Source organism: Monodelphis domestica, chromosome 3, assembly GCF_027887165.1.
Source record: "Monodelphis domestica isolate mMonDom1 chromosome 3, mMonDom1.pri, whole genome shotgun sequence".
NCBI lineage: Eukaryota > Metazoa > Chordata > Mammalia > Didelphimorphia > Didelphidae > Monodelphis > Monodelphis domestica.
Genome location: NC_077229.1, coordinates 524,875,548 through 524,886,096, shown reverse-complemented (window position 1 = coordinate 524,886,096; position 10,549 = coordinate 524,875,548). Strand labels below are relative to the sequence as shown.

The 10,549-nt window shown below is 34.8% G+C and overlaps 1 protein-coding gene across 1 annotated transcript in view; it reads left to right on the top strand.

Moving 5' to 3' along the window:
* Window positions 1-2,241: 2,241 nt before the first annotated feature.
* Window positions 2,242-10,549, top strand: part of LOC100619892 (placenta-specific gene 8 protein-like) — a 74,765-nt gene continuing 66,457 nt past the window's right edge. Inside the window, exon 1 of the mRNA XM_056821116.1 lies at window positions 2,242-2,404. Within this exon, the coding sequence (XP_056677094.1) occupies window positions 2,242-2,404 (163 nt within the window). The remainder of the gene's footprint in view (window positions 2,405-10,549) is intronic.

Sequence of the window (10,549 nt, the reverse complement as noted above, 5' to 3'; positions counted from 1 at the left end):
GTGCTCTGATACAGCAAAACATGCTGAGGGAGATAGGAAAAAGCATATACCAGGAAAGTCAAACTACTGCTACTCCTTCAACCACCGCTTTCCCTGATTCCCTGGTAGAAATAGCCCAGAGTCTGAGTCCAACAAAGAGAGAAAGCCGTGCCCCTGAAACCATTAGCCATGCTTCAACACGATCCCCTCAGCACCACCATCATCACACCCTCTAACAGTCATCCAGGGAAATAAAATCTGTCACCGGCACTGAGATGCTGCCTCTATAGTAGATTTGAGCCTTGGACTCCTTTGTGGTGGCAGCTACAGAAGCCCTGGAAGAGAAAGGCTTTATCCACAAAGTCCTTGGCACTGTCAAATGATGAGATGTTGGAAATAGATATGATTTTATGAACAGAAAATACATTAAAGAAGATGAATTATCATCTGTTTTATTGTTCCTTCCTTTAGCTTGTACTAGAAACCTTCTGTATGTCTTGTCTTTCCCTTTTGTCTCAAGGAAGGTGAGCTCCTGGAGATCAAGGACTGTTCATCTCTTCGTAACCCCCTGCTTTATATGTTTAACAAATGCTTTTTTCATTTGTCATTCATTGAACATGACAATCATATATGCATGTATATAATACCCAAGTTTTTATAGCATAAAGAGCTTCACATGCATTATTTAATTTGATCATACATACCTTTGTCCCATGTGGTACTTTTTTCAAACAAATAAACAATGTGTAAATGATTGTTCCCTACTATATAACTAAGTAAGCAGTATCGATGTCTCTTCTCATATTCCTCAAATTTGGTGTAAGGAAAAGCACTTACCTAAGGTATAACCTTAGCAGTTCTGTCCCAGAAAATAATCTAACCTGAGAACTTCATTTATACTGCGAAGACAATGAATTTTTCCAGGGATCTTGATATCAATCAGAAGTGACTCCTCTTTGTTTTCAACAATTGTAATCAACACAGATCAAATTGCTTTGGAAGATATTTATTCCCAACTAAAAAATGGTGGTTTTTATTTGAATTTCAAATGTATTAAAATAAAAATAACCATTGATCTAAACACATTCTACCAATCAAATCCAAAAGCCCTATCATCAGCAATAAATACAGCATATGCTAAAATATACACTAATGAATATATATAAAAAAGATTAATTTTCCAAAATTTTATTTCATGGGTATTCAGAGCTTTTTATGTAAAGTTGCACTGGCAATAAAAATAACTTTTCCTGGGATAAGATCTTTCATAGTCTATCAGGTTTTCTATAACAAAGTAGTATTTAATAACAGTATGGATTTCCTTGCAAAAATTAGAGTTCTTTATAGAGAGACATAAGATAGCTTAATAGCTACATAGATAAATAGATAAGAGATAAAGCAGGTTATCTTTCTTATACAATGTAGTAAGCTGAACTAAACATTGTAGAAATTCAAACAATAAAGATAGCTCCAGAAGGTGTCAAATATCAGACCTTAGGCAGGAAATTGAGGCAAAAAACAAAGCTCAAAAAAGATTAAAATGTAACAGAGAGATGTTTAGCATAATAAAAAATACAATGAAGCTTTGAATAATTTATGGCTTTCTAAGTCACTATTCAGGTGGCAGGGATCCATTTCAAACTGAATTTGACCTGGCCTAAGGGCATGTAAAATAGGAGTAAAGAAAGGGGAGCAACAGGGTAGTGAGGGGTCTGGGGAGGATGGTAAATGCCAGGTTCTGGGTAGGATGGGATGAAATGCCTCCATCAGAGACTGGTGACTAAGAATGGGGAGATAAGAATAACACAAGAAAATTAGGGATAAATAATGTCAGGAATATGCAGATGTGCTGATAGCTGGAAGTGACTGGAAATCTGATCCTGGGCAAGATAAACAGGCTTAATGAATAGCAAGTTGGCCTTGGAGTCAGGGAGACCCAGATTCAAATCCCACCATTGACACAAACTGATGCAATAAACAGAGGGAAGCCACAACAAAATACAGACGGTATTTCTTATCTGAATTGATGGAGTTTTCACATTCACATCTCCCCTCTACTGGTTACAATGTAAGTATGAACATTGGTCTCTTCTACATATGGAAAAAGGAAAAAAACTAGCTTCCTAATTAGTCAGCTTCAGATTATTTCTGTAAACATTAAAATTAATGTGCAATCATAAAAGCAGCTTGTTTCCTCTGCCATGTGGACAGGGAGTTGGGGGCTAATTGTTGTTTAAGGAAAATACACCCTGGTTTTACCAGATGCCCAGAGAGAGGCTCCACGGATTCCTAACTTCTCAGCAGGCAGCAGCACCAAAAGGATCAGCAACAGGGGCAGCTACCAGGGTCTGGAGCTGGGGCTGGGGGCAGGAGCAGGAGGAGGTACAGGAGCAGAAGCAGCAACGCAGCAATGCCAGAGGCAGCAGTGAGGGATGCTGTTCAAGCAGATGGGCTAGAGAAGTGGTTTATCCCTTCTCTGTCAAACTAAAAATGGGCCAATGGGGAGGGCCACTGGGCAAAAAGCAGGGAAAAAAAAAAACCTGACCAGCAGGAGCAGGGCAGCAGCTCCCATAGGGAGTTTGGAGTTCTCTCTCGGAGTTCGGGAAGGGGTGACGGGTAGGAGACAAAAAGTCGTGGCAGGAGAAAAGGATAGCTGTGGCTTAAAAAGATGTTTCTAGGCTATCTTAAAAAAAATTGAGAAGTCCTTCTCCAACTAGTGGTTGCCATCAATGTAAAATATAAATTAATATACAATAATTAAAATAAAAGGAATAAAAGGGATACACAAAAAACACCACGTGCCTATGGTTAATTAGCCTATTAAAACCCCCATGCTCACCACCACCACACTCAGGACAGGAAGCCAAAAAATAGCTCCAGCAGGACCAATTTATTCCCTGTTTACAGGAAGTAGGCAATGACAGGAAGTCAGTGGGCTCCAGGGAAATGTAGTTCTTCTTTAAGGTAACAAATTTTCAATTATACATTTTTTTCATTTAATAAAGTGATTAGAGAATAGGAAGTTGCTTCTTTCTTAACATTCTTTTAGCAGAATTTTGTTATATAATATTACATCAAAGGTACCAGCATATTAACACTGACATTTTGGAAAAAATGTTATAACCTGCTATATTTTTCTCTCCACTTGGAAAAGTACTTATATTAACATAGTTAGGGTTGTTCATGGTTAGCAATCATTCTCATTTTTTTCAATGGAGTAGAGATAGAAATGGTTTGAGGAGAACTCAGTATCATTTAAAATATTTATTGTCTTGCATATTGCTGTAAATATAGATAAAATGTCATTTTTGAAATTGAAAAAAAAATCATTGTTTTAAACTTATTTCCTGTAAACTCATTGAAAGCATCTTCTGGACAGCTTCAATAACAAATAAGACGATGATGATATATTCCACATCCTGTTCCTATACAATTTTGATTTTGATCTTCTTGGTTCTTCTCTTTATTGTGATAAGTATTTCATTTCAGAACATAGATTAAGTACCCCAAAGTTTAAATACCAAAATACTTTTTCCTATAAAGAGTAATGTAAAATGAATTAATCTATTCCAGATAACCATAAACCTAGATTATATAAGGTATTATATACATAAACTGAGTTGTATTTTACTAAATAAACATCAATAATACATAGACTTAAATAAAAATTGATATTTATATTAAATAACTTCATTTTAACTTAACCTTACCTGTACTGAGAGGAGTTCATAGCCAAAGGGAATGGTGTCGAGGGGAAATGTTCTTGTCTGAAACAGAGGTCTCCTTTTTACAGCATCTGAGGGCAACTGCTCTTCTGGAGTCCTTTGTCTCTAATGACCAATGAACCCTGCTTGAAATTCAACAGGTACAAAGTTTCATAAGGAGAAACCTATCCAATAAAGTCTATTTTTGTCTGCATTTCATTCGTCTACAGTGGAAAATGGTTTGGTCATTTGAAAAATTCACAATTCTGCTTGTTAAAGCTTTGTCAGGTGATATTTTTCAATAAAGTTTTGTACTTCTACCTATTTTCCATGAATTTTCTTAATTAATAAAGTAGAGTTATCCTTTTCTTCACCAGAAGAAAATTGCCCTACCACTATCTGTTGCTACTCCCTTTGAAGTTCCTGCAGTTCTTTAGTATTAAGCTCTTCTTTATGCTCCTGAACCTGATCCTTTGTTTTGGTGGAAGTTATCAGACATATGATTCCCAAGATCATGACATGAAGAAGTTCTAGCAAATGTTGAATACCTTCATAATTTTTCTCATCAACTGCATTGATTATCAAATTCAACAAGTTGCAAATATTCAAGTACCAAAGTCTGACTGTATTTGAGACAGAAGTATCTATTAGAAATAATATTCTTATTCATAGCTGCGCTCTTTGTGGTGGCCAAAAATTGGAAAATGAGAGGATGCCCTTCATTGGGGAATGGCTGAACACATTGTGGTATATGTTGGTGATGGAATACTATTGTGCAAAAAGGAATAATAAAGTGGAGGAATTCCATGGAGACTGGAACAACCTCCAGGAAGTGATGCAGAGTGAGAGGAGCAGAACCAGGAGAATATTATACACAGAGACTAATACATTGTGGCACAATCTAATGTAATGGACTTCTCCATTAATGGCAATGCAGTGATCCTGAACAACTTGGAGGAACCTAAGAGAAAAACTACTATCTACATCCAGAGGAAAAACTATGGGAGTAGAAACACAGAAGAAAAACAAGTGCTTGAATACATGGGTCGAGGGTAATATGGCTAGGGATGTAGACTCTAAATGAACATCCTAGTGCAAACACCAACAACATGGAAATAGGTTCTGATCAAGGACACAAGTAATACCCAATGAAATTGTGTGTCAGCTGCTGGAAGGTTGGGTGGAGGGAAGGGAGGGAAATAATGTGATTATTGTAACCAAAGAATAATGTTCTAAATTGAATAAATAAATTAATTAAAAAAAGAAATATATAGTTCACTAAATAACAACTCTATTATATATAAAAAAGAAATAATATTCTTAAATTAATTATATCTGAATAATTAAAGGTAACAATTTGTTCAGTGGTAATGGTCTAATTCCTTTGCAGTTTATTGGTCGAATTCTCTCAGATATTTTGAACTCTGTATTCATATTGTTACTTTTCAGTTGATGAAAACTAGCCAGATTTTTATGTTTAATTTCCACCACCAGATATTCTCTTTCATAGGTGCTAAATTCTTATAGCTAATACTGATTCATTGTACTCTTTACTTAATGGACATTGATAATTGAATTTGGGCTCATTAGAGATATAAGTTGAAAGTTTCAATCTCTTATATTTATATGACATACAAATGTACACTTATTGGGAATAAATTTCAATATTGGAAAAGAATCCATCAGAAGAATAAGCTCTTTTATGTCATTTGTTGTGACCATATTGGTATTGGTATTATTCATGTACATAAAGTGATTACTGCTTGGTTATTATTCTTTTACTTGAAAATCTTGCAGAGTTCTCCAATATTTGAGAGCTCTGCCAATACAAGAGAAACTCTAACCTGAATTTTTTTTCAAAAGAAGTTTAAAAGTCCTTTAACAGAGGGGAGAGTTGAGAAAGATGTGACCTGCTCCCTCATTCTAATGTAAATTTTACATTACAAAGAATTTAAGAAATGATAAATGGGATATTTTCAGAAAGAGCTGGCAAAACCTGCATGAACTGTTGCAGAGTGACATAAGCAGAAACAGGAAAACATTGCACACAGTAACAACAATATTGTGCAATGACTGCTCCTAACATCAATACATTGATCCAGAAAATTTCTGAAGGACTTATGAAAAAGAATGCTATCCACCTCCAGAGAAAGAACTGTTGAAGTAGAAATGTGCCTTTTAAACAGTTTTATAGCCCCTTGTGTATATAGATCCAAAAATCATTCTCCAGAATGGTTCAATCATTTCACACTTCCACCAACAATGAATTACTGATAATGGGCACTGTTTTTTTGGTTCAACTTTGCTTTACCTATGATTTTATTGGGAAGTCTTCTAGTTTATTACTTGGTGAACATAGATTAATATACCTGCCAGATGTGTAGGAAAGGAAGGAATTGAAGACCAAGCAAGAGATAGAGAACATTATCAAATGTAAAATGAATGACTTTGATTATATGAAATTTAAAACAAAACAAATGCAACCAAAATTAGAAGCAACAAACTGGGAAAAGATTTTTATGAGAAAACGTTGTGACAAAGGTTTACCTATTTAGAATTTATCTTGGTATAGGGTATACGATGTTGATCTAAACCTAATTTTTCTCATACTGTTTTCTGATTTTCCTTGCACTATTTGTCTCAGTGTAACCCTTTCTTTCAGCCCTTGGTTGATTTCTTTTTTACAAATCATTCATATGCATACACATCATATCATATATACCTATTGTTCCATATCATCACATTTACATTTACATCATATCATCATAATCAGCTTACTTCTCTACCCTCTTTCTGAGTAAATTCCTTACTCCTAAGAGTAATTTTTGAGAGTTGCAAAAATCCTCTTTCCATTCTAATTCTTTTTTCCAATATTTCTCAGTTTGTTTCTCCTAGATCTGTTTTCTATGTAGGTTGTTTTTTCAATAAGATATTTCATGTTTTCCTCTGTTTTGTTTTGTTAAAACTTTGATTCTACTTTTTTTTATTTCTCATTTAATTATTAGTTTCTAGATAGTCAATTCTGATTTTTTAGGCCTGATTTTCTTCTGTCTTCTCCTTTTTCAATTGGTCCATTTCTTCTTGCATCACTTTAATTTCTTTCCACCACTTTTCCTCTGCCTCGCTTAATTGTTTTTTTTTTAAACCCTTACCTTCCATCTTGGAGTCAATACTGTATATTGGCTCCAAGGCAGAAGAGTGGTAAGGGCTAGGCAATGGGGGTCAAGTGACTTGCCCAGGGTCACACAGCTGGGAAGTGTCTGAGGACAGATTTGAACCTAGGACCTCCCATCTCTAGGCCTGGCTCTCAATTCACTAAGCTATCCAGCTGTCCCCTCTTAATTGTTTTTTTTTAAGTCTTTTTTGAGTTCTTCCAGAATCTGTATCCAATCAATATTTTTCTTTTGGACTTTGGGTATGTTTTCTTTACTTTCACTGTCCCCTTCTGTCATTGCTCTTTGTAGCCATGAAATTCTTTAGAGTTAGGTGCTTTTTTGTTGTTTTCTCACTTTTCCTATTTTATCATTGGTAGACTTGGGAGGATGATGTGATGGTCTGAGTGCTGAGAGCTCTGAGAGTCCTCTCCTCATGCTCATTCAGTTGACTCTTGAGACACTGATAGAGTAAAGACTTGCCTCAGGTTTAGGTTTAAACTTTTGATCTCCCTCTGATCTTGATCAGATCAGGGATTGATCAAATTCTATTTCCAGGCTTAGGCTCCAGTTTTTGGTTTCATTGTCTACTTGATCCAATGATGCACAACCTTGATTATCCTGTCTTGGAGCTCCACCCTAAGCTTTAAGAAAAAAAGATCAATACTTAGTACTATCAGCCACCCCAAAGTGTGAATGAAATCCTTATCCCAAGTCCAGATTAGATTTCCCTTTGCTGGGCTTCAGACTTCTCCACAGGTTTGAAATTTCAAGGGGTATGGATTGGCTTATACCTCTCTTTGCTCAGGCAGGGGTTCAGGATGTGACTATTGCCTTGGCCAAGGGTTCCCAAACCTCAGACAGCATATTTGGGGTGGAAGTGTGTGACTTGCTCTTGGCTTACACTTCACTCCTTGTTACAGCTTCTTGCTGGCTCTGCTCTCCCCTCACCCCAGTGCCCATCTTTTCTTTTTTCTTGAAAGTTGTTTCATTCTGTCTCCTTATTGGTTCTTTCACTCTTGTATTCATTTTCTGGTGATATTTTAATCTTGGTCAGGAGGATTCTCATGGTGGCACAGAGCTGCTCTGGATTACTCCACTATCTTGGTTCCACCCCTAGAAATGAAAAATGTTCTTAATAGGATTAAGTGTTGTATTTTGACCAAAAAAAAGATTTTCTTCATATATTAAGATAATATGGCTTTTGTCATTTTTTTATTGATGTGGTCAATTATGCTGGTAGTTTTCCTAATATTGAACAAGACCTACATCCCTAAAATAAATCCCAGTGGGTCATAATGATTTTTGTGTTATATTTCTATAATCTCCTTGCTAGTATTTTATTTAAATTTTTACATCAATATGAATTAGATAAATTTTTCTATAGTTTTTCTCCAGTTTTGTTCTTCCTTTTTTTTTTAAACCCTTACCTTCCATCTTGGAATCAATACTGTGTATTGGTTTCAAGACAGAAGAGTGGTAAGGGCTAGGCAAGGGAGGTTAAGTGACTTGCCCAGGGTCACACAGCTGGGAAGTGTCTGAGGCCAGATTTGAACCTAGGACCTCCCATCTCTAGGCCTAGCTCTCAATCCACCTAGCTACCTAGCTGCCCCCAGTTTTGCTCTTCCTGATTTTGATACCAGCAACATATTTGTATAGAACTTTTAAAATCTGATTTGATTTTTTAAAACATCTGACATTTGTGTAAAATATTTTTTATAATCATATTCATGTAATTCCTAGGTCTGTTTTAAGAGTTATATACTGTTTTTTTAATTCTCTCTGATTATTTTAAATGGAATATATATAATTTCTCACAGATCTTTGCTAGTGATATATTGCATTGCTGATAATCATTGTGAGTTTATTTTATATCCTGCTACTTTGCTAAAATTACTGATTGTTTTAACTTATTTTTAGTTAATTCTTTAGAATTTTTCAAATAAACCATCATATAATCTCAAAAAGAGACAGTTTCATTACCTTTTTGCTACTTTTTATTTCTTCAATTTATTTTCTCTCATTTTCATTGCTAGAATTTTTAATAGAATATTGCATAATATTGGTGATAATGTGCATCTTTTTTTAAAATTCCCAGTCTTATTGGAAATGTTTTTAGTTTTCCCTATTACAAATATTCTTTTTAGTCTTTTTAGGTAGATGCTTCTTTTTAGTCTTTTAAAAAAATTTAATTTTTTGCAGATTACATCTCAGTCCAATTTTCAATCATTGCTTTCTTACATTTTTTGATATTTTGTTTTTTCTCTTCCTCTTGCCTCTTTTCCCAAACAGCAGGTAATATGATATGAATTAGGTAAATGCTTCTTATCATTTTAAGAAAAAAATCCACTTAAATCTATACTTTCCAGTGTTCTTGAGTGTTGTATAATCATATGTTTTTGTTGCCTTTTTATTGGTACAATAAATTATTTTCATAGTTTTCCCAACATTAAAGCATTCCTGCATTACAGGTATAAATCCTATTTTGTCACAATGTTTAATCTTTATGATATATTTTTGCATTTTTCTAGCTAGTATTTTATTTGGAGTTTTAGCATCCATATTTATTAATGAAATGTTTCTAAAATGTTATTTCTCTGTTTTTGCTTTTTATCATTTAGGTATCCGCACTATATTCATTTTGTAAAATGTCCTGGTAATACTCTTTCTTTATATAATATTTATTTAATTCTGAGAATGGAAGTTGGAAGTCCTCCACTATTATTACTTTGCTATCTATTTCCACCTATAATTCATTTTTCTTTACCTTAAAATCTGGATATGATAACATTTAGTACATATGTGTACATCAAACTAGTGCATGCCTTATAATCAACTTTTAGGATAAAGAATGGTTAAGAGTCTGGAGCAAAACCATCCCAGGACAACTTTTGAAGGATGGGCTCTGATATCTTGGACAACTTAGGCAGAGCTCTGGGTCTACAACTATTTATTAAAGGGTCCTGAGAAATAAAATCCCAGATTTTCCTCATGGTCTGAGATCTTGATTGCACCAGACGACAGATTTTATATTATTCAGGTCTACAGCATAGGCATAATTCCTGGATGGTCCAGTTAGTATAGCACAAAGTGCATTTCATCCCAAGGCTTTTTATTTGCTAATTCAGGTAGTGTTTACTGCTGGGGTATAAAGTCAGAGGTGAAGCTGATAATGAGGCTGCTTATTAGCTTGCCTTCTCTCCAGGACTTACTGTTTCTTGATTATTTGTTACAGTATTTACTGAATGCTCTTTGGAATTCAGTCAGATGAAACTGCTGACCCAAGATATCAGAGCCCATCCTTCAAAAGTTGTCCTGGGATGGTTTTGCTCCAGACTCTTAACCATTCTTTATCCTAAAAGTTGATAATAAGGCATGCACTAGTTTGATGGAAAATGAAAGGAGAATAAAGTGAGAATATAAAAGAAAAGAAGTTTAGTATCAGACACTGTTCTAAGTAGATAGAATACAAAGAAATTAGAAATATCCTGCTCTCAGGGAGCTCAGAGTGTAATGTGGGAGATAATTTACAATAATCCCCAGACCAAAAAAATGAAAAACATACTATATTTTGGGAGTAATCCCAGAGGTGAAGTACTACCAATAACTTGGACTGGAAAATGCTTTTTGCAGAAGTTAGGAATTGTTAACCTCAATAAAACTAAATAACCAAGAGTTATAAAAAAGGGTCTGTTGCCCTCCGCTGCTTCTCTA